The sequence below is a fragment of the Bombina bombina genome, chromosome 6, assembly GCF_027579735.1.
Source record: "Bombina bombina isolate aBomBom1 chromosome 6, aBomBom1.pri, whole genome shotgun sequence".
In the NCBI taxonomy this organism is placed as follows: Eukaryota; Metazoa; Chordata; class Amphibia; order Anura; family Bombinatoridae; genus Bombina; species Bombina bombina.
This window is the reverse complement of record NC_069504.1, coordinates 565,868,017-565,890,955: the sequence shown is the minus strand read 5'-3', so window position 1 is coordinate 565,890,955 and position 22,939 is coordinate 565,868,017. Positions and strand designations below refer to the sequence as shown.

Here is a 22,939-nt window from a genome sequence, read left to right as displayed (position 1 = left end):
AACCTCAAACGTAGAACAATGGGCCATCAAACCCATTTCATGGCTGGGGAGAATCAGCGCGGCGAAAATAACACTACTCCCCAAAATGTTATACGTCTTACAGAATGTTCCTATACCCCTTCCAAACAACCTGATCCCAAAATTGCAATCTATAATCAATTCTTAAATTTGGAAATCCAAACAGCCGAGGATTGCCAAATCCACACTATATAGAAACCCTATATAGAAAGACAATCTTTCCCTTTTAAATCTCAGATATGCATGTATTATCCCTATTAGCTGGTTGGACCACTCAGCTGTCAGCAGCTCTTTCATGTGGCCTTCTATACCACTACGCCCGTTTCAATGGAGGTTAGATGAAACGTTACAATCAGACCCTTTGATCAGAATAGATGTAGAGCGAGCACTACAAGAGTACTTCACTTTTAATGTCTCAGAAGATACAACACCCATCACCACTTGGGAGGCCCACAAGTGTGTTTTACAGGGTATCCTGATGAAGCATAAAGCCATAAAAAATAAACAAGCAAGACAAAAATATATCACACTTACCCAGACAATAGCAAATTTAGACTGTACCCACAAGAGGCACTCGACAGACTTGGTAACCCAACAAAAATCAGATTAAGCTAGACTACAACTTAACAAATTTTTAGACATCGAAGCCCAAAATACAGCTTTCTTTCTGCATTAAAAATACCACATACAAGGTAACAAATCGGGTAAACTGTTGGTGAGAGCTCTTAGGCGCAAAATTACCTAAACTTATATACACTCACTGACGACCAATGACTCAACTAAAACAACAAATTCTCAAAAAATTCCAACAAGTTCTGTCAATATTATACCAAACTATATAACCTATTTGCCAACCGCAGCATGGAGAGCCCCAGACAGAAATGCGAGAAGTATCTTGAACAGATACAATTACAACAAATCCACCCTGACCAACTTCAATCTTTAATCACCTACCAAGAGCTAGAACTAGCCATCAAATCGCTCAAACAGGGGAAGAGACCAGGACCAGATGGGTATAGCAATTTTTATTACAAACAATTTAAACAACTCCTTTTACCACATCTCTTAAAATGATTCAACTACATAGGCCCTGACCACACATTCCCGTCAAGCATGTTAACAGCAAATATAACTGTGCGCCCCAAAAAAATTTATATCCAAAATCTCAGCACTATATACGACACCCTCTGCCAAGATCAAAGTTAATGGCCTTCTATCAGACCCCTTCCCAATACGTAATGGAACTAGGCAGGGGTGCCCCCTCTCGCCCTTCTTGTTTGTTCTCTCTATGGAAGTACTTGCTACTATTCTACGCACATCTCAGTATGTTGCAGGCATTAAAATTAAAGCCTCTGAATATAAATTAGCGCTATTTGTGGATGACCCTCACAAACCCTCTAAGATCCCTTGTAGCAGCTCATTCCATTCTTACAACGTACGGTTCTATATCTAACTTTTCTATAAACTTTGGAAAATCAGATCTCCTCCCAGTTCATATAGCAAAAGAGGATCTAAAATCCCTTCAATCGATTGCACCATTTTCCTTCAGATCCAGACTCCCTAACGTACTTAGGTATTCACCTATCCCCTAATTTGACAGAATTGATTAAGCTAAATTATGAGTTACTCACATCTAATATAACCTCAAACGTAGAACAATGGGCCATCAAATGCATTTCATGGCTGGGGAGAATCAGTGCGGCGAAAATAACACTACTCCCCAAAATGTTATACGTCTTACAGAATGTTCCTATCCCCCTTCCAAATAACATGATCCCAAAATTGCAATCTATAATCAATTCTTAAATTTTGAAATCCAAACAGCCGAGGATTGCCAAATCCACACTATATAGAAACCCCCTTGTGGGAGGACTGGGAGTCCCAAACATTCACGACTACCGTAATGCTGTTTTCCTATCCAGAATCATAGTCTGGTGCTCATATGAGGAGCATCACCACAAGGAATGGGTAAAGCTCGAACATGATCTCTCAAATTACCCCCCAGCTAGGGTCCCTCTGAAAGACTGAAATTTGCCAAATAAAACGAATTACCCTAGTAATCCCTTAATCTCAGAAACTCCTAAAGTCTGGGCAGGCATAGTCAAAACCCACCCAAGCCTCTCCACGATACCATCCCCACTTACACCCACCCTAAGAAACACCAATTTTAAGCCAGGCATTTCCTATACTCCAACTGGTATCAGAGATATACACCTCCTCCTGCCCACATATGCTCTGGTGGAAGAAGGTAGGCTGCTAGACAAACAATCAATCCAACACTTAGGAGACGGGTTCTTCGCACACTGGTTTAGATACCTACAACTAAATCATTTTCTTCAAACTAAACAAAAAGACAATTTAACAAGACAACGAACCCCGTTTGAAAAGCTATGCAGTTCTTCCTCACCAATCCATCACGCTATTTCTTTGACTTATAAACTCCTGACTACACCTAGAGAGAATGACTTGCCGACTTACACTAAATCATAGGACAAAGACTTACCCTTCTTAATCTCATCGGCGGAATGGTGCTCAATCTTTACCTCAATAAAAAAGCCAAACACACTCAGCGAAACTGTTAGAGACGAATATTAAATTGCTAACAAAATGGTACCTCACATGATAAAGACTTAAATATATCTTCTCAAATTCCTCCAACCTTTGTTGGAGACTTTGCTCTAATGAGGGATTCCTGTTTCACATTTGGGCAGCATGCCCCAAAATCCAACCATTTTGGGCCTCAATCATATCATATACACAACGCACTTTAGAAACCCCTATAGACCCAAATTTGGATAAAAGACTAGCAATAAATTGAATTAATATATAAAGTTTGATATAAACATATTAAATATATTATAAATATATAGAGCAGTCTCTAAGATTAGCGCAATCAAATAAATAGATAGAATAAATCTAGTAACATTAAAATAGTATTTAATATTCAAGTTCAATGAAACACTTGGTTAAAAATAATGATGCCGGCATCTAAAAACAAACAAACATATGAGTGCGATAAATAATTGCACTGAAAAGTTAGATGTGTAACTTTAGCTAAAATAAATAAAATCATAAATATAATGCATATACGATAATGGAAACCTGAGTCCTCCTGGTTTGGATGATTATAACGATAATGTCCGGAAAAGAAATCTGTACAAACTTTGTTGCAAAAGTGAACTCCGGAATGTATATTGTATCCTCTTTTATTTCCTTTGGTGTGTAAACTGTTCAACGTTCTCTGTGAGCGGTGGAGGAAGCAGTACTCCCCGTGTGAACAAAACAGATCCGAATTGGAGTTCAAAGGTATTCCGGTGTAAACACCTGAGTGTTACCAGGGTCACAATTGTAGACCGGTGTTTTAGCCGGGATGTTACTAAACAGATGGATCAGTATGAGTAGGTCCTGGGACAGGAATTACACATATGGAGTCAGCTCAAACAAAGTTTATATAGCTGCTCGATGTACCTGTCCTCTCTACTTACGTATCCAATCTGAAATTAGCAAAGTATATAAGTTCGGTGCACAAGAGCAATAGGCAAATCAATGTTTCTTTGTTCTCTTGCTATCTTTATTTAAAAAGCTTAAGAGCCAGCCCATTTTAGCTTCAGAACTATGGATAGCGCTTGCTTATTGGTGGATACATTTAGCAAACCAATAAGCAAGTATAACTCAGGTTGTCAACCAAAAATGGGACGACTCTTAAGCTTTACATTCCTGCTTTTTATATAAAGTTAGCAAGAGAATGACACAAAAATTGATAATAGGAGTAAATTAGAAAGTTACTTCAAATTGCATGCTCTATTTGGATCATTAAAGGAAACATTTGGGTTTAGTGTCCCTTTAAAGGGACATTAAAGACTTTGAGATGGTAATATAAAATGATAAATTGTATATAATAAAACAACTCTGCAATATACTTTCATTATTTATTTTGTCCTCTTTGCCTGTTATTCCATTCTGAAATTGTGAGCTTTTCAGTTCCTGTTAGAAATGGAAGTGCAGAACACTGTTAAATCCAGCACAGCCATTGGCTGCACACTCTAGTGACCAGTTTCAGATGTGTCTGTAGGTGAGAACTTAGGATCCAGTGATCATCAATCTGTTTGGTTTAGTATTCATGTTCAGGAACTGTACACCCAGACTAAAACAAAAGTTTTAGACTTTAGGACGGCAGATTTTTCATTAATGGGAGAATACCTAAAAAACTATTTAAAGGGGAAAAATCTTATTACAGGGGTTCAAGAACAGTGGGAATTTGTGAAAGGTGCCATTTTAGATGCAACCGCACACTGTATTAGACATGTCTGTAAAAGTAAAAGAAAGCGGAAACCAATTTGGTTTTCCAAAGAAGTAGCACATGCTGTAAAGACAAAAAAGATAGCTTATAAAAATTACAGACACACACAAGCAGATGATGATATGAAAATATGGAGACTCCAACAAAAAAAGACTAAGCAGTTAATTAGGAAGGTTAAAGCTGATGCAGAAGAGAAGATAGCACAGTCAGTAAAACATGGGGACAAAACATTCTTTAGATATATCAGTGAAAGAAGAAAAAATAAGGTAGGAATAGTAAAATTGAAATCAGTTGATGGTAGAATAATAGAAGGAGATAAGCAGATTGCAGACTGTCTCAATGATTACTTCTGTTCTGTTTTCACTAAAGATTGTGAAGATACAATGTCTACATTAAGGGATGCTATGCAAAATAGAAACAAGCTTAACAGTAATCTTTTTACAGAGGATGAGGTTTTGTTAGCATTATCAAAAATAAATGTTACAAAGGCAGTGGGTCCTGATAATATTCATCCAAGGGTTTTAAAAGAACTTCGTTCAGTGCTAACTGTCCCATTAACTGATCTGTTTAATCAGTCACTATTAACAGGAGCTGTCCCAGATGATTGGAGAATAGCAAATGTAATACCTCTTCATAAAAAGGGCAGTAGAGAAGAATCTGGCAACTACAGGCCAGTTAGTTTAACTTCAGTAGTAGGGAAATTAATGGAAAGCCTCTTAAAGGAAAGAATTATGACTTACATAAAGACAAACAATTTAGAGGACCAAAATCAGCATGGTTTTACTTCAGGGAGATCATGTCAGACTAATCTAATTGACTTCTTTGATTATGTAACAAAAGTATTAGACAAGGGAGGAGCAGTTGATGTAGCATATCTAGATTTCAGCAAAGCATTTGACACCGTCCCACACAATAAACTTATTCACAAACTATATCTCCTTGGTCTAGATTCAAAAATTGTGAACTGGGTGGAATGCTGGCTTAAGGACAGAAAACAAAGTGTCTTAGTAAATGGAGTTCATTCAGCAGAGGGGGCTGTTACTAGTGGTGTTCCTCAGGGGTCAGTTCTGGGGCCTGTTTTGTTTAACATATTTATCTGCGATATCAGCAAAGGGCTACAGGGGAAAGTATGTCTCTTTGCAGATGATACAAAAATTTGCAACAGAGTGGATGTTCCAGGGGGGGTAGACAAAATGAGAAGTGATATACAACAATTGGAGGATTGGACAAACGACTGGGATCTAAAGTTTAACACAGCAAAGTGTAAAATAATGCATTTAGGGAAGAAAAATCCAAATGTTAATTACAGACTCAATGACACTTTACTGACTGTTACAGACGAGGAACAGGACTTGGGAATTATTATTTCAGATGATTTAAAACTTAGTAAACAATGTAGTAAGGCAGCGAGTAAGGCTAGCAGAATGCTTGGATGTATTGGTAGAGGTATTTGCAGCAGAAATAGTAAGGTTCTTATGCCACTTTATAGATCATTAGTTAGGCCTCATCTTGAGTATTGTGTGCAGTTCTGGAGGCCATATCTTCAGAAGGATATTAACAAACTTGAATCTGTGCAAAGGAGGGCTACCAAAATGGTACATGGTCTAAAAAATAAAACTTACCAGGATAGGCTCAATGACCTAAATATGTATAGCTTAGAGGAGAGAAGGGAAAGAGGTGATATGATAGCAACTTTCAAGTACATTAAAGGGTTTAGTAAAACTGAGGCTGTGGGTATTTTACATAAAATGGAAAATTCAAGAACAAGGGGTCATGAGCTCAAGCTAAAGGGTAGTAGATTCAGGAGTAATTTGAGGAAGCACTTCTTTACAGAAAGAGTGATTGATTTATGGAATAAACTTCCTCAAGAGGTAGTAGCAACAAACACTGTGGGGGACTTTAAAAATGCATGGGACAAGCATAGGGCTATCCTACGAACTAGATAAGTTTATACTGTTAGGTAAGGTGGGGCAGACTTGCTGGGCCTATGGCTCTTATCTGCCGTCAATATCTATGTTTCTATGTTTCTATGTTTCTATTTATAACTGACCCTAATTGGCCACAGCAGAGAAGGTAACACAAGTTACAACATGGCAGCTCCTAGTGTTTTATAGACACTAAAACTTTAAACTTAATTTGTCACTTTTTAAACAACTAATGAAACTTTAAAAAATACATCTACATGTTAGTCATGGACTAATCTTTTCTTTGAATGCATCATTCTATCTAGCATGTATTTAGTGTTTAATGTCCCTTTAAGCATTTATGTAGACTAATAAGTGAATATATGTTTCTAATCAGTAGACTTGGTAATAGTAATCATTTTCTGTGAGATTAAGACTGATTTTCTATTAGTTTGTATAGTAAAAAACAAAAGTTAAATGTCATTTTAACGCTATTCTGTAAACTACAGTTTCCATAACAACATTCTAGCTGGTGATTGGTCACGGTTAGTTTAAATAGAATTTCTTGCATAGATTATTTTATGACTAAGTGCCGCACGCCACAAAACATGTAAGGATTTTTCTTCCTCCTAATAAGCTGTATATTTTTTTTTACTTTATGGAATAAAGATGATGTTTCAACCACGTATTGGGTCACTGGAGTACTGCCGTATTCCTTCATACAATTGTACAACTTTCCAATTTACTTATGTTATCAATTTTGCTTTATTCTCTCTGCATCTTTTGTTGAAGGAGCAACAAAACACTACTAGTACAGATAAAAGAAGTACATTGCAAAGTTGTTTAAAATGTAATGCTCTATCTGAATCATGAAAGAAAATTTTTAGGTTTCATGTCCCTGTAAGATAAAATTAGTTCTTTTACCACTAGATTTTGAGTTCTGTGGCCAAAGGGGTGCGTTAGCTACGCGTGCTTTTTTCCCCCCGCACCTTTTAAATACTGCTGGTATTTAGAGTTAACAGAAGGGCTGCGTTAGGCTCCAAAAAGGGAGCGTACAGGCATATTTACCGCCACTGCAACTCTCAATACCAGCGGTGCTTACGGACGTGACCAGCTTCAAAAACGTGCTCGTGCACGATTCCCCCATAGGAAACAATGGGGCAGTTTGAGCTGAAAAAAAACCTAACACCTGCAAAAAAGCAGCGTTCAGCTCCTAACACTGCCCCATTGTTTCCTATGGGGAAACACTTCCTAAGTCTGCACCTAACACCCTAACATGTACCCCGAGTCTAAACACCCCTAACCTTACACTTATTAACCCCTAATCTGCCGCCCCCGCTATCACTGACCCCTGCATTATACAATTAACCCCTAATCTGCCGCTCCATACACCGCAGCAACCTACGTTATCCCTATGAACCCCTAATCTGCTGCCCCTAACCCCCGCCGACCTCTATATTATATTTATTACCCCCTAATCTGCCCCCCCAACGTCGCCGCTACCTACCTACAATTTTTGACCCCTAATCTTCTGACCGGACCTCACCGCTACTCTAATAAATGTATTAACCCCTAAAGCTAAGTCTAACCCTAACCCTAACACCCCCCTAAGTTAAATATAATTTTTATCTAACGAAATAAAATAAATCTTATTAACTAAATTAATCCTATTTAAAGCTAAATACTTACCTGTAAAATAAACCCTAATATAGCTACAATATAAATAATAATTATATTGTAGCTATTTTAGGATTAATATTTATTTTACAGGCAACTTTGTATTTATTTTAACCAGGTACAATAGCTATTAAATAGTTAATAACTATTTAATAGCTACCTAGTTAAAATAATTACAAAAGTACCTGTAAAATAAATCCTAACCTAAGTTACAATTAAACCTAACACTACACTATCAATAAATTAATTAATTAAATAAACTACCTACAATTATCTACAATTAAACCTAACACTAAACTATCAATAAATAAATTAAATACAAATACCTACAAATAAATACAAATAAATACACTAACTAAAGTACAAAAAATACAAAAAGAACTAAGTTACAAAAAAATAAAAAAATAAATAAATAAATATTCTTTGGGGCATGCCCCGCAAAAGGCCCTTTTAAGGGCTGGTAAGGTAAAAGAGCTTTTCAATTTTTATTTTAGAATAGGGTAGGGCATTTTTTTATTTTGGGGGGCTTTGTTATTTTATTAGGGGGCTTAGAGTAGGTGTAATTAGCTTAAAATTGTTGTAATATTTTTATAATGTTTGTAAATTATTTTTTTATTTTTTGTAACTTAGTTCTTTTTTTATTTTTTGTACTTTAGTTAGTGTATTTATTTGTATTTATTTGTAGGTATTTGTATTTAATTTATTTATTGATAGTGTAGTGTTAGGTTTAATTGTAACTTGGGTTAGGATTTATTTTACAGGTACTTCTGTAATTATTTTAACTAGGTAGCTATTAAATAGTTATTAACTATTTAATAGCTATTGTACCTGGTTAAAATAAACACAAAGTTGCCTGTAAAATAAACATTAATCCTAAAATAGCTACAATATAATTATTATTTATATTGTAGATATATTAGGGTTTATTTTACAGGTAAGTATTTAGCTTTAAATAGGATTAATTTATTTAATAAGATTTATTTTATTTCGTTCGATAAAAATTATATTTAACTTAGGGGGGTGTTAGGGTTAGACTTAGCTTTAGGGGTTAATACATTTATTAGAGTAGCGGTGAGGTCCAGTCGGCAGATTAGGGGTTAATAAGTGTAGGTAAGGTACTGGCGACATTGGGGGGGCAGATTAGGGGTTAATAAATATTATGTAGGGGTCGGCGGTGTTAGGGGCAGCAGATTAGGGGTACATAGGGATAATGTAGGTTGCGGCGGTGTGCGGTCGGCAGATTAGGGGTTAAATTTTTTTATTAGAGTGGCGGCGATGTGGGGGGGGGGCCTCGGTTTAGGGGTACATAGGTAGTTTATGGGTGTTAGTGTACTTTAGAGCACAGTAGTTAAGAGCTTTATGAACCGGCGTTAGCCCAGAAAGCTCTTAACTTCTGGCTTTTCTCTGCGGCTGGAGTTTTGTCGTTAGATTTCTAACGCTCACTTCAGCCAAAACTCTAAATACCGGCGTTAGAATGATCCCATTGAAAAGATAGGCTACGCAATTGGCGTAGGGGGATCTGTGGTATGGAAAAGTCGCGGCTGGAAAGTGAGCGTTAGACCCTTTCCTGACTGATTCTAAATACCAGCGGGCGGCCAAAACCAGCATTAGGACGCCCTAACGCTGGTTTTGACGGCTTACACAGAACTCTAAATCTAGGCGTTAGTGTTTTATGACACAACAGTATCTAGCACTGAGGAGATGAAATTGAAATGCCAGGATGTTTGGATCCTCCAACCCATAAATAGTTGTTTTTAATGTATATTTTATGTTATCTGTTATCTTATTATAAGAGAATTAGTAACAAACCTCTGGATTCTCTTAGCATATGAAGAAACTAGAAATGTTCAAGAAGCACAGAGGCAAAACAATTTGTATTTATTTGTATACTAGACACACTGTTATATAATTCATTTTGATGCATGGAAAATGTAAATGTTCTGTTTATATTAGCAAAGTGCATAGATATGTGTTAATTGGCAATGTTTGCTTTGCTTAACTAATTTGTAATGCTGATTTTTATGGTTTACATACTGATTTAATGGTTTTGTAAAGCATTTTGTAAATGTGTTATGTCCCTTTATGATTTAAGAAAATCGTGACTGTCTTACATTATGTAAACAATATGCTCTGTATTGTTGAGCAACGTCATATTATTAACCCAGCAATTAGCAACTATACTTACTGCTCTTGAGTCTCTCCAGATTTGACTCGTATGGTCTTAATGAGAAGCCCTGGGCGATCTGCTTCTGAGGTCCAAGGCATGATTGTTTGCACTGAATCCCAGATATTTGTCCAGACATCAAGTCCCTCCCATTTAAACTTGATCACAAGTAGATCCCCAATGTCCGTGTCCAGTGTAATAAGGAATGAATATGTTTTGTTACCTTTAACCCTTTCATTTCTATACAATGGAAAACAAAAGACGTTATTACAAATAATAGCAAAAGGAGGTTATACAGTACATTATTTTTCTTACTACTTTCAAAAAGTTTCAGGCATTGCAATAAGATTTTCTTCATGACTCAAGCAGGATCCAGTACTGTTCTCATGAATAGACAGATCATCAAGAGATACGGGTCAACTTTGTAAAATTTTGAAGCTGCAGCTTCTTACATTAAATACCAAACTAAATTAACCAAAACCTGCTTGTCTATTAAAAATTGCAACATATTAAAGTGATGGTAAGGCATAGTGTTTCTGAATTGCTAGCTTGTATCTAAGGATTAATATAAATGGACCTTCATCGTGAATTTTAAACACGCGATAAAACACACCTTAATTTTTTTTCTCTTTCTACTAAAATATCCCCCTCTGGCCGACCACCACAAACTATTTCTTTTTTTACGAAGTGACGTTTCCTCCTCTTCTCCAATAGCTGTGCTAGCCATACGGCACTCACCAGTTGATATTTAATACACCAGTGCTTAATTGTACACAGTCTATGTACATTAAAATTACTTTTAAGGGACATTCCAGCTAAAATTGGAATCCACACTGATGTAAATGTATTAGAAAAAAATCTTCTGACAAAAGCTATAGCTGTTTCAAAAGTGTGTGTAAATATGCACCAGCATTTTAAACGCAGCATTTACTCAGAGAGTCTACGGTGCTTGTACCCTCTGGTAATGACTCAGCTGCAGTATTTGAAATGCTGATGCACTGAGAATATCTAGCTATGCTTTACATGCACGTGCAGAGAAAAACGTTATCACTAAAACAGTGATACATTTTACTATAATCATTTTCGCCAATACATGTATATTACAAATATGTTTCTATTTAAAGATGTATTTCCTCTATGATCATTTAATTTGTGACCGGAATTTTATGCATTCCTCTGTTCTAGTCTGTACTTGCTTCTTATAGGTCTGTTTTTTTTCCTATTTAATTAGATTTAACTGTTATACAGTTTTCTCATTTAAATGGTTTATCTAATAAAAATGTAGGTCCTCTTATTGATTTGAATACTGATCAGAATCCAGGTGACCAAAAGAAGAAGAATATTAAATATATAAATAGCAACAACTATTACTCTCTTTGAGGACATTTTAAAAAAGGACATTTTATCATTGTGTCTTGGTCGTGACATCATAGACTTAGTGTGTTGCTACAATATGCTCTAGTTTCAATTATCTTCTAAAAATGGATGCAAACTTCAAAGTGAAGTTAACATTACAAAAAACATTTTCTTACTACTGAGTGCCTCCATATTTAACTCTGGCTCCTATCTTATAAAGGTACTAGTGTTTTCCCTGCATTAACAAAATACTCTCACTCTTCCATATCCCTCCATACAATAAACTCTAACTGTGACTTCTCTTCACTGAAATGAACATTCTATACCTCACTGCTATGAAATCCTACCCACAATGATTAACTCTAACCAGAGACCCCTACTGATATACATAAAATAACCAGATCCACAAAACAATTAACTTTCCACCTCCAAAATGGCATGTGCATTAACCCTTGTTGTAGTGGTACTCACGGCAAAAAAGGCACATTTTCAACATCTTGTTTTGTCCCTGTCAAAGATACAGTGAAAGTTGGTTCCAGCTCTCTCTCCTTAAGCTGATTGATTAAATGGATCTTGAACTGGTAATGGTAAACTGCATAGCATAAAGAAACAAAAACAAACATAGGCATCATATAATGGACTATACATTTATGTAATCAAAAAACTCAAGGGGTAAATATACAAAATGATGCTCTAGGGGGATTATAAAAATCACCTACCAGCTGCTGGTGCACATAGGCAAGGTGAAAAGTTTGAACAAAAAACAGTCACTCTTTATTGCAAGTGCTCAATACACAGTCACAATATGAAGGACAACCTTTCTATGCCTTGCTAATAATGTACATAATAACGATTGTATTACTTCTTGAAGACATCCCAGGAAATTAACACTATCAATGTTTTTGCCTACATGTTTAAGGAAATACTAAGTGTGACCTACTGTAAATGAAACAATTTGTAAATAAGGGAAAATTCAAGCACTTAAAAGAATGATGACTCTTGGTATAAGATATACTAAACATCAAGGGTAAACGTTTTTAATATAGTGTACATTTAAAAAACCCTGTGGGGGATTTGAGAAAAAAGTTGCCCCAAAAAGTTTTTTTTTTTTTTTTTTTAAATTCTTTATTTATACATCCAGCACTGAGTAGGGCAACAAATGATACATACAGAAAATTTGTAAAATATGATGACAATAGTTGCAACCAAAGACAGCACTGTATTTTCTTCTATAATCTATTAACATAGCTACTCCAGACATTACTTGTCTTCCCTCACTTCACATCTAACTTCCTACATCTAGTTCCCCTATTTGATAAGGCAACAGATAACAGTATAGTTTGCATAACATATTAGAGCCGATCAAAAGCTTTCCAAGAGTCTTTGGTGTTTTGTAGCTCTTTACAATCAGCAAGTCATTGCAGCTCCACTATGAATGCGTCTTTCCTTCGAAGTTGGGTGTTATATATCGACAGCTTAATTTCCCCTCCTCCCCATCCATCTCTGCTTCCTATTTCCTCCTGACTTGACCCAGAGCGCCCCCCCAGGGTTCCGTCCCAGCCTCTCATCTTTAGTGTCTCTATTGGTTCGGTACCTTGTTAATTGGAATGTTTAGAAAATGTTCCATTTGCCTCGTAACTGGGCTTCCAGAACAACCTCTGAATTTTTGAGTGGGTACAGTATTTGTCTCTGATGTGTTAAGTCTAAGGTATGAATCAAGGGTTCCCATTTGTTGAGGAAATGTTTAGTTCGTTTTATGATGTCACCCTGTGTGTCTACTTGTTCCCGAATCATTTGCTGTTGTAGTTCTAATTTGAGATGTGTCAGTGTTGGCGGGTCAGGTTCCATCCACTTCTTGAGGATAAGCTTTCTGGCAATCAGTATAACATTATGAACAAATATCATGTGTTTGTTTGTGTCCGATTGTGTGTGGAGGAATATCACTACGTGGATATTTAGGTCTATACTCCCTCCCGTAACTCTCATTGCCCATTTGTGTGCCATGTTCCAGAATCTCGTGAGTTTTGGGCATTGCCAAATCATGTGGAGGATGTTGGGGTTTGAGTGCGTGCATTTTGGGCAAAGTCCCGAAGTCTCAGGGCACCATTTGTGGAACATCTTTGGTGTTATGTAAGCATTATGTAGTAGTTTTGTATGTGATTCCCTGATGTCGTTTGATAATGATGCCTTCCTCACCTTTAAAACACTTTGTTCAATAATTTGGTCCGTGACTGGGTTTGGAGTCCAGGTGCTCCATGTATGTTGAATTTGATCTCTCGTGGTCCTGTTAGTCAGTGTTTGGAGTGCTTTATATGTATGTGAGATTGAAGTCAGTCCTCCCTTTGTCAGAGTCAGTAGTTTGTATATTTCACAGTTGGTGTCCGGCATGTCACCCGTCGCCAGAATGCTTTGAACATAGTGTCTTGTCTGTAAGAATGCGAAGTGGTGTTTGTAAGGTAGATTAAATTCTATTTGTAATTCGGCAAACGATTTGACTGATTTTTGGTCTGGCGTCAGGACTTGTCTGATAGTAGTCAGTCCCCTTGTTTCCCATTGTCTGAAAGGCGATGTAGTGAAACCCGCCTGAAAGTCTGGGTTACCTCGTAGGGGTAGGTATACTGTATTTTTGCATTTTATTTTCAAGGTTCTGCAGATTTTCCGCCATGCTCTTACAGGTTGGAGGAAGATAGTATTGTGCCCTACTGTTCTTTCTAACTGTGTGTGAGTCATGTGTGGGAGCATTTTTAATGACCAAGGAGCAATAAGTTCTGACTCTAGCGTACCATTTGTGAAGACATTTCTGTCCAAAAGCCAATCCATTACATATTTAGCTAAAGCTGCCCAGTTGTAGTACTCTATATTTGGGAGTGCTAGTCCCCCCATCTCTGGTGAGCACGTCATTTTTTTATGTCCTATTCTATGTCTTTTCCCCTTCCATAGAAAGTGAAGTATATCTCTATTCAGTGTTTGTAGGTCTTGTTTATGTAGGAGTTCGGGTAGCATTTGTAATGCATATAGCAGTTTGGGAAACAGGATCATCTTAATTAGCCCTACTCTTCCTGATAGTGTCAGTGGTAGTGGTATCCAATTTAGGAGTGTGCGTCTTAGTTCCTTGATTAGTGGTCTGAAATTAAGTCCATACCACTCTCTGGGGTCTCTAGAGAGGTTAATACCTAGATATTTAAACGAGTTAGTAACAATCTTAAAGTTGTCTTGTAGTGGTTCTGCTGGTGACTTATTCCTTAACCATAGCAGCTCTGGTTCGCCATTAACTAGAATTGCTGCTCGGGGTTCGTCATACAGTGCGTAGGTGGCTGTCATAAAGTCGCCCTGGATCCCAAATTTCCCAAGGGTTGTGAAGAGATGGTCCCACAGTATCTTATCAAACGCTTTTTCGGCATCAACCAATAAAATACAGGCGTCTCCCTCCTTCTGATCTCCCTCCTGTTTTCCTTCCTCCCAGTAGTGTGACAGAACTAGCTGCAATTTTCTCATGTTCTTAACTGAGGATCTCCCTCTAACAAACCCTGTCTGGTCTTCGTGTAGCAAGTCCGGTAATATCCCTGTCAGTCTGTTGGCTAGAATTTTGGTGAACAGTTTGTAGTCTGAGTTGAGTAATGAAATAGGTCTATACGAGGCTGTCAGTAATGGATCTCTGTCTGGTTTGGGGATAACTGTCACATTTGCTTCCGTGAATCTATTTGATAGGTCTGCCCTTCCTTTCATTATGCCATTGAACAATAAGGTGAGTGTCTCCGCCACCTCCTCTCTGATCATTTTATAGAACTCTCCCGGCAGGCCGTCAGGTCCGGGGGTTTTTTCAAGAGGCAAAGCGTCAATAGCCCTAGTGATCTCTAGGGAGTCCACTGGGCCATTTAGGATCTGTAACTGTGTCTCAGTTATTTGAGGGAGGGCCAAGTCCTTCCAAAAGTTTTGCTTCAATGCCTCATCTACTCTCTGTGGGCTATACAGTTTGGAATAGTAGTCTACGAATGTTTTGTGTATATCCTCTTTTTTTGTTAGTATTGTTCCCTGTTTCTGTATGGCTGCAATAGTGTTAGGTTTCCTGGTTAGTTTGGTGATTTTTGCTAGTAATTTACCTGTGCGATTACCATAATGATAGAATTTAGCCTGCATTCGAGTTTGGGCTCTGCCTGCTGTCTGAATAAGGTGGGTGTCTCTGAGGGTCTTGATGTCTTTGTAATGTAATCTGTTTTGGTCTGTCGGGTGTCTGAGGTATTGATTCCTTGCATTTAGGAGTTGGCGGAGAAGTAGTTCACCTCTCTCTCTGCAAATTTTTTTTATTCTGATTGCGTAAGTCGTGATCCCCCCTCTTAGCACCGCTTTTGCCGTTTCCCAAAACAGCGAAATGTCATTCATGTGTTGTTTGTTCAGATCTTTGTAAGCTAACCACTCTCCCACCAAGTGTTTTCGCAAGTTGAGGTCATGATACAGATGCGTAGGGAATCTCCATCCACACATCTTTCTCTGGGGGGCATCGGTAGTTAACACTAGTGTCACTGGTGAGTGGTCTGAAATGGTTATGGGATCTATCTTGATATCTCCTATCCTAGAGGCTAAGTGACTTGAGACTAGGAAATAGTCTATGCGGGAGAGTGTGGTTTTCGATGGATGTGCACATGTGTAATCCCGGGCCTCAGGGTTTCTTTCTCTCCATATATCTGTAAGACCTAGACTATTTTTAAAATTTTTAAGAATCAATGTTTCTCTTCTAGATCCTGTCCATAGCTGTTTGGGTTTTGTGTTGCTAGTGGGGTTACGGAATCTGTCTGCAGGTGTCTGAGGCGCTATATTGTAATCTCCACCCACTATAATGGGTAGGTCTGCAAATTGCAAGAGTTTGCTTTGGAGGTGTATTAAAAATTCTCTCTTCTGTGTCTGGGGGCCATATATACCGCAAAGAATCAGGGATAGTGCGTCAATTTTTAGTTTTATAATCAGATATCTACCCTCAACGTCAGAGATCACCTGTAAAATGTCGTAATTCAGTCCCTTTCGAAACAATATTGCAATACCTCTCGCTCTTTTGTTTTCATAGGGTGTGAAGAGTACTTCTCCCACCCATCCCTGTTTAAGTTTTTGATGTTCTATCTGCGATAGATGTGTTTCCTCTAGTATGGCTATGTCGGCCTTTTTTGTGTTTAATTGTCTCAGTATCGCCTTTCTTTTAATGGGTGATGTTATCCCTCCCACATTCCAGGTGGTGATTTTCATTGTGCTACAGTGGGTGTCCTGTGTGTATGGGTGTCACGAATTGTCTGGGTTGTGAGGTGTGAAGTGCTATGTATGAGTGTTGCAATATAGGTTAATAAGCGTTACTTACTGTTTCTTGCAGTGTCCAAAATCTGGCTATTTTCCCCCCTGGGGGAGCGCTCTTAGGTCTGATGGAGTCTATCTATCACTATGATAAACAATAAGCAATCAGGTTAGTGAGTTTTAACTTTTAAACTTTCAAAACCGTTTCTTGAATTTGTGCAAAAGAGACAAATACATGTAATAAACTTCAACAATATGACAGGCAATAAACAGTAACAAAATTTTCCCCGTTTCCCATTCCCCCCCCCCCACTTGTAAAGGATATAGGTTATCATGTCCTTTAGTTTTTAAGAGGCTTTACTCTATACTTCTTGAGGCCTTAAGTAGTGTCTCTTGTTTTCAAAAATCATGTGGCAGAGCGTGGTGGCCCTGTTGGATTATTATTTCTTGGTGTTTAAAGTGCTTTATATTTCTTCTTCTATGATCCTGACAGCAATTCTCATCTTCCTGAGATAGAGGGGCGGTTTTCTTGGTCTTGTGTTTGTCGCTGTTCACTCTCTCTCTGCAGGTGTAGCTTGAGCTGTTGTGGTGACTCAAAGAACAGAGGACCATTGGTTGTGTGCAGCCGTAATCTCGCTGGATATAGCAGGGCTGCAGGCCTGCCTTGCTCGATGAGTTGTTTGCAATAAGGTGTAAATTCTTTTCTTCTGGCTGCTACTGTTGCAGAATAGTCCTGGAACAAATATAATTTTCTGCCTTCAAATTCCAGCGACGGGACTTTTCTGTAGGCTTGAAGAATTGCTATTTTTGTTTTAAAGTTGAGATACTTCACCATAACTTGTCTCGATTGTTGGGTATTTTCCTCCTGTTTTCGCAGGTCGCCAACTCTGTGGGCCCTCTCTACTGTGCATGGAAGACATGACTGAGGAATGTGCAACAACTTTGGCAGGGTGTTTTCTGCAAAATCTATGAGTTGTGATCCTGGGAGAGACTCTGGAATTCCTACAACCCGTAGGTTGTTTCTTCTGGACCTGTTCTCCAGGTCGTCGATTTTGGCCCATAGCCTATCATTCTGCTGTTGCAGTGTTTGAATATTGGTCTCAGCTTCTCTATGGCGAGTCTCTCCCTCTGCCACTCTTTGTTCCACTTGAGTGAGTCTGCCATTAAAAGATTTTACTTCTGTTGTAAGAGAATCCATCCCTGTTTGTAACTGCTCAATTTTCGGTAAGAACAGGGCAGAGATCTGTGAGACAATTGGGTGGGTGTCCATAGGAATAGAGTTCGGCATATCCTCTGCCTCTACAGGTGTCTGTGTCGTCTCCATTTGATTTCTTTTCTTGTCAGCATTCTTAAGTCTGCTAGCCATTGTTCCTGTCTTTTTGTTATAGGAGTTATAGTATTTTTGCATGCAGCTTTAAAAGTCCCAGCTAGTGCTGCCCTATATGGTGTGTTTTTATATTTGGTTCACTACAAATTCGCAGCTTCTGTCTGTTTCCTTTCAGATCATAGAATGATGTCAAACTTAAGGCCAGTGATATGTTTGATAAGCGGTGGGTGGGCAGGGGGGGGCTAGGCCCGAGCCCTCTAGCCCTGCATGATGTATTGGTTACAGTTGATGTTTGAAAAAGGGGTTAATGGTTCTAGTGGTTTTAGGTTTTAGCCACCAGGACTCCCAATGTAGCCTTTTCAAAGTGTGCCCTAATTCCAGGGCTGAAGTGAGAGCCAGTTTCAAGGAGCAGGTTTTCTTAAAGTTGTGGCCTGTCTTTCAATGTCTGAGAGAGCATGCAGCATGTGTAATTTTATGCCCTTTTCCCTGCGTGACTGTTTTCTTTACCCCCTGTGACTTAGTTTTTGTTCCCTGTGATTCTGCAGTTTATGTGATTTTATGCGGGGCTTTTCCCTTTGCTGTGCGAGTGTGGTATGTAGAGAATGAATGTCAGCACTTTTCACTGCAGTTTTTCGCAGTTAATCTGGCTCTCACTTCACTCTCAGGTGAGCTGTGGCCTTTATTGTGCTGCGTGTTTAATAGTGGAGGTCCGGCAGCAGATTGGCAAAATGGCGGCGTTCCCGCCGTTATCTGGATCTACCCTCCCGGCCCCTCGGGTGCTTTAAAAATTTGTTCAGGGGTCTTACCGGGCACTTGAGGTCTTGGCACTTGTTCCCTGCTTGGTGTTTGGGAGTCGTTTGGAGTCCGACTTTGTCCGGTAACTTTGCGGCTGCAGCCGCAGCTTGTCTCTACTACGTCTGTCTGGCGGCTTTTGCGGCGGGGGAATCCAATGACTGATTCCTTGCTGAAGTGTCTCCGGGCAGTTGTGGTTTCCCCTGCCAAGGATTTCAGTGTATTTTAGGGGCACTTGTGAGGCTTTTCGCCAAGTTAGGGGCTGTAAGCAGCGGAGCTCCTTTCCCTGCTTCCACCCTCTGTGCCCTCCCACCGGAAGTCTCAAAAAGTTTTTTTTTTGTAACCTGGTGCACAAGGAGCAAGAACAAAGCATATAAAGACCCATGGTGCTTATACAAAGGATTGTGTTTTTCTGGAGAGGAGTTGTGAATTCCTTTTTGACAGTAAAGAGGGGCATTTCAGGTTGTTTACAAGGGATAATTGTTTGATTGACAGCTATTTAGAGGCAGTGCGGTTCCAGTAATACTTTGTAAACAGGGGATTTTATGATCTCTAAATTATTTTGGAAAAATACATAATACATGTATTCTAACAAAAGACATAATTTATAAAGAATAAGTAGCTCAAGGTAACTGTCACTGTGATTTTAGCTATAAGCACTAGCTGTTTGCTCACCATTCTCCTTCCCCATAAGGGATAAAGGTGTTGATGTAGAGTTAGTCAGACCCCTTCACTTTATAAAGCTACAGCTGCTACACCACAAAGGAATGATTCAGAGAGTAATTTAAGAATAATGAAAGCCACTGAAGAAAAGTGGGTGGATTAGAACAACAAATTGAGTGAAGAAATGGCTCAAATAAAAGGGAAACTATGTCTAAGTGACTTGAAGATTTAGTGGTACACAAGAAGGGGACAAAAGAACAAACAAAGTTAAATTAGTGGAGGGATAATATGAAAGGGGACTAAGGTTAGAGTAAAGTTAGTCTAATACATAACAAGGGAGAAGCAAAGAAAGAGAAATGAACAGGTTAACATTGCAAAAAAGGTCACATTAACTGGACTTGAAAAAGTTTTGCTGCAGGAATTATTGTACTGCAAATATATACTTTTATCTTTATGTCTAATTATCAGACCTACGTTTGTGGAATATGTCTGACAGACAAATTTTAAAGAATTGAATATGCCAAATATAATAATTATACATAATTCTTGATTAGTATTTTATTTCACATTTGAACAATTCTAGTGCCCACTCTGAGACTTTCTATAAACTCATACCTTCCTGTATCCCTTTAATGTTTTTTGAGCTATGAGCCTACGTTTCTCCATAGTCAATTACGTACAACAGATCAGCGCACACACTAGACCAGATAAATGCCCCCTGCATCCAATAATGTGAGCTCTGGACAGTCACATGGTAGTTATGACATTACAGCAAATGCTAAATGAGTTAGATGCTACCTGCCCCCTCTTAAAATGTTAGAAGCTATAGCACCATACATCATGTTAGATATTTGTCCTCAGCACATATATACCTGCACATGACCCAGACCAGATGCATAACTCTAGGGCCACTATGTGGGCTTTTGTATAGAAATAAGTATTTGTGTTCCTATTTGTAGGTGAATCAGATCATGCATTAATTGATCAATTAGAAAGAATGGCAGACTCTGGCATAAATAGTACATCAATTTGCACATGAAACAAAAATGGTTCCAAATAAGGCTGTTTTTTCAATGTATATTGATAGATTGTATATATATATATATATATATATATATAAATATGGGTTAATGTCTCCGCACTTAAATACAAAAGAAAAAGAAGACAAATGACACAAAGCTGTAAAGAACCAAAAAGATTAGTGTATTAAGCAACTGTGAAAGATATATACATAAAATCCTAAATAAAGAGACATACTCAAAACAAAATACATATAAAACAAAGAAAATCAAGCATACTGGGTGTCCCCAGTTTAAGAATCAATTCAGAACCAGTCCAGATAATACTAAATATATATGCTTATAAGCAAAACAAGGGGTTAAAGCAGGATGAGATGCAAGCAGTGATAAGGAGCAGTTCATGCAGGTGTCACAGTTAGTGGCAATTATGAAAAAATGCAGCACTTTATGCAGTGTAATTCATGCCCATAACAGCGTAATAAGCAACAAATGAAAGCAGGGATAATGCCAATGTAAAGCTTAGACAGTTCCTGTTAAGTATTTAACTTCTCAATCCGGGTAAACTCAAGGTGTAGGGGTAAACAACCCACTTGCATCGGCTGCGGTCTGGCGTCTGACGTCACCAGACAGAAGCCGATGCAAGCGGGTTGTTTTGAATCTCTGAATCCTGATTCAAGTATTCCACCTCATTGGAGATTCTATCAGCTGGATTGCTGCCAAGTCATCTTTCACATCCGGACGGAGTGGGTGAGATCGCTCATAGAACGCAACTTTAGGGGATTCCCTGTGTGTTACCAGCGGATTTTGGTCCTGGAGTGCTGGCGCTGTTTAAGTGTTCATACGTACATAGGAGAGAGTCTTTACCCCTACACCTTGAGTTTACCTGGATTGAGAAGTTAAATACTTAACAGGAACTGTCTAAGCTTTACATTGGCATTATCCCTGCTTTCATTTGTTGCTTATTACCCTGCAGTGACGTGCTGTCATAGGAGGCAGGTGAGGCAGCACCTCACCTGTCCTATCTGTGTAATTACACCTTATTTAATTAATTAAAAACATTTTTTATTTTTTTTAATAATTTTTTTGTGGGTATTTTCGGGTGACCCCCCCACCTTCGTTTGATAATTGTGCGTGTCACTCACTGCGCTCATGCACTGCATATTATTATATATTGATTCAAAAGAAAAATCCTAATCAAATACAACACATTGCGCAAGTAGGCAGAGGCTGTGAGCCCTACAGTTGCGCAATATGTTTGTATTTGTTTGTATGGGCCGGCAGAGAGTGAGACTGCCACCCAGTGGCTGCTGGCAAAAGTCTCCAAGTCCTCTTCGCGGCCCATACCGCTCCCAATGGAGGCTGGTCTATACCAGCCTCGGGAGCCCTGCCTGCCCCATCAGCTAATCAGCGCCGCGGTCCCAGTCTCACTGACAGTGAGTGACAGACTTAGTCAGTGGGGGTGGGACTATACTTGTGCGGCTGCGGCAGGCGGGAGATCAGATTCCAGGCGCAGAGGGAGACTGATGAGATGCGGCGCACGCTGTCACATGCTCACTTACTGAGACACTGAGCTGAGGACACGGACAGTGAGTGAAGAACTGGAAGAGGGTGAGTCTGGTGGTGAGAGGTTCAGGTTTAAAGCCTCAGGCGTCAGCAGGAGTGAGACCGTGGAGTGCCAGGACTCGTCTCAGAGTGGACGTGAGTCAGTGATTGATCCATTCCAGATCCTCATCCCATCATCAGCCAGGTCAGTGAGAGCTGCTGCAGCTGCCATGCTGTTCCTTCCCCCCAGGGCTCGGCAATCCGGCATGACCCACGTTGTTGCGCGCAGTTGCGCCAATTTCCAATACATAATATTTATTATGATTGTCAAATGTCAATCACCTCTTGGGCTGAGGGGGCTCATATCATGACCAAGACTAAGTTCATATTTAATAAGACAGAGTACCTAGAGGATTGCTCTTTTTTTGGTATGTCTTCCAAATCTCTGCCTGGCCTGCCTTGTAATATCCATAGTATTTTTTAATTTAATTTACAAGAAGAACAAATAGCTTGACAATAAATAGTTACAGGGGATTCTCAAAGAGGCTCTTTGAGAATCCCCTGTAACTATTTATTGTCAAGCTATTTGTTTTTCTTGCAAATTAAATAAAAAAAATACTATGGAATGGATATTACAAGGCAGGCATAGATTTGGAAGGCATACCAAAAAAGAGCAATGCTCTAGGCAGTAGGCACTCTGTTTTACACACATTTAGCTGTACATGACAATGTAATAAAGAGGGTGCACTTTAAGTCCCAGCATATAGTTGGTTAAACAGTAAATCTGCTTTATCTTCTTTGATAACTCTTGCCCACTGTCAGAGATGTGGATCTAACACTGTAATAATTTACTTATTGTGCCATAACCTGCATAGTAGAAAAAAAAGCTCTGTGTATTGT

The 22,939-nt window shown here is 38.7% G+C and overlaps 1 protein-coding gene across 1 annotated transcript in view; it reads right to left on the bottom strand.

Annotated features, from left to right (window-relative positions):
• The window catches only part of LIPC (lipase C, hepatic type), a 291,231-nt gene that overhangs the window by 19,804 nt on the left and 248,488 nt on the right, over positions 1 to 22,939 (bottom strand). The window contains exons 8-9 of the mRNA XM_053717525.1: positions 11,891 to 12,011; positions 10,085 to 10,303 (exon numbers count right to left, since the gene is read on the bottom strand). Of these exons, the coding sequence (XP_053573500.1) occupies positions 10,085 to 10,303; positions 11,891 to 12,011 (340 nt within the window). The remainder of the gene's footprint in view (positions 1 to 10,084; positions 10,304 to 11,890; positions 12,012 to 22,939) is intronic.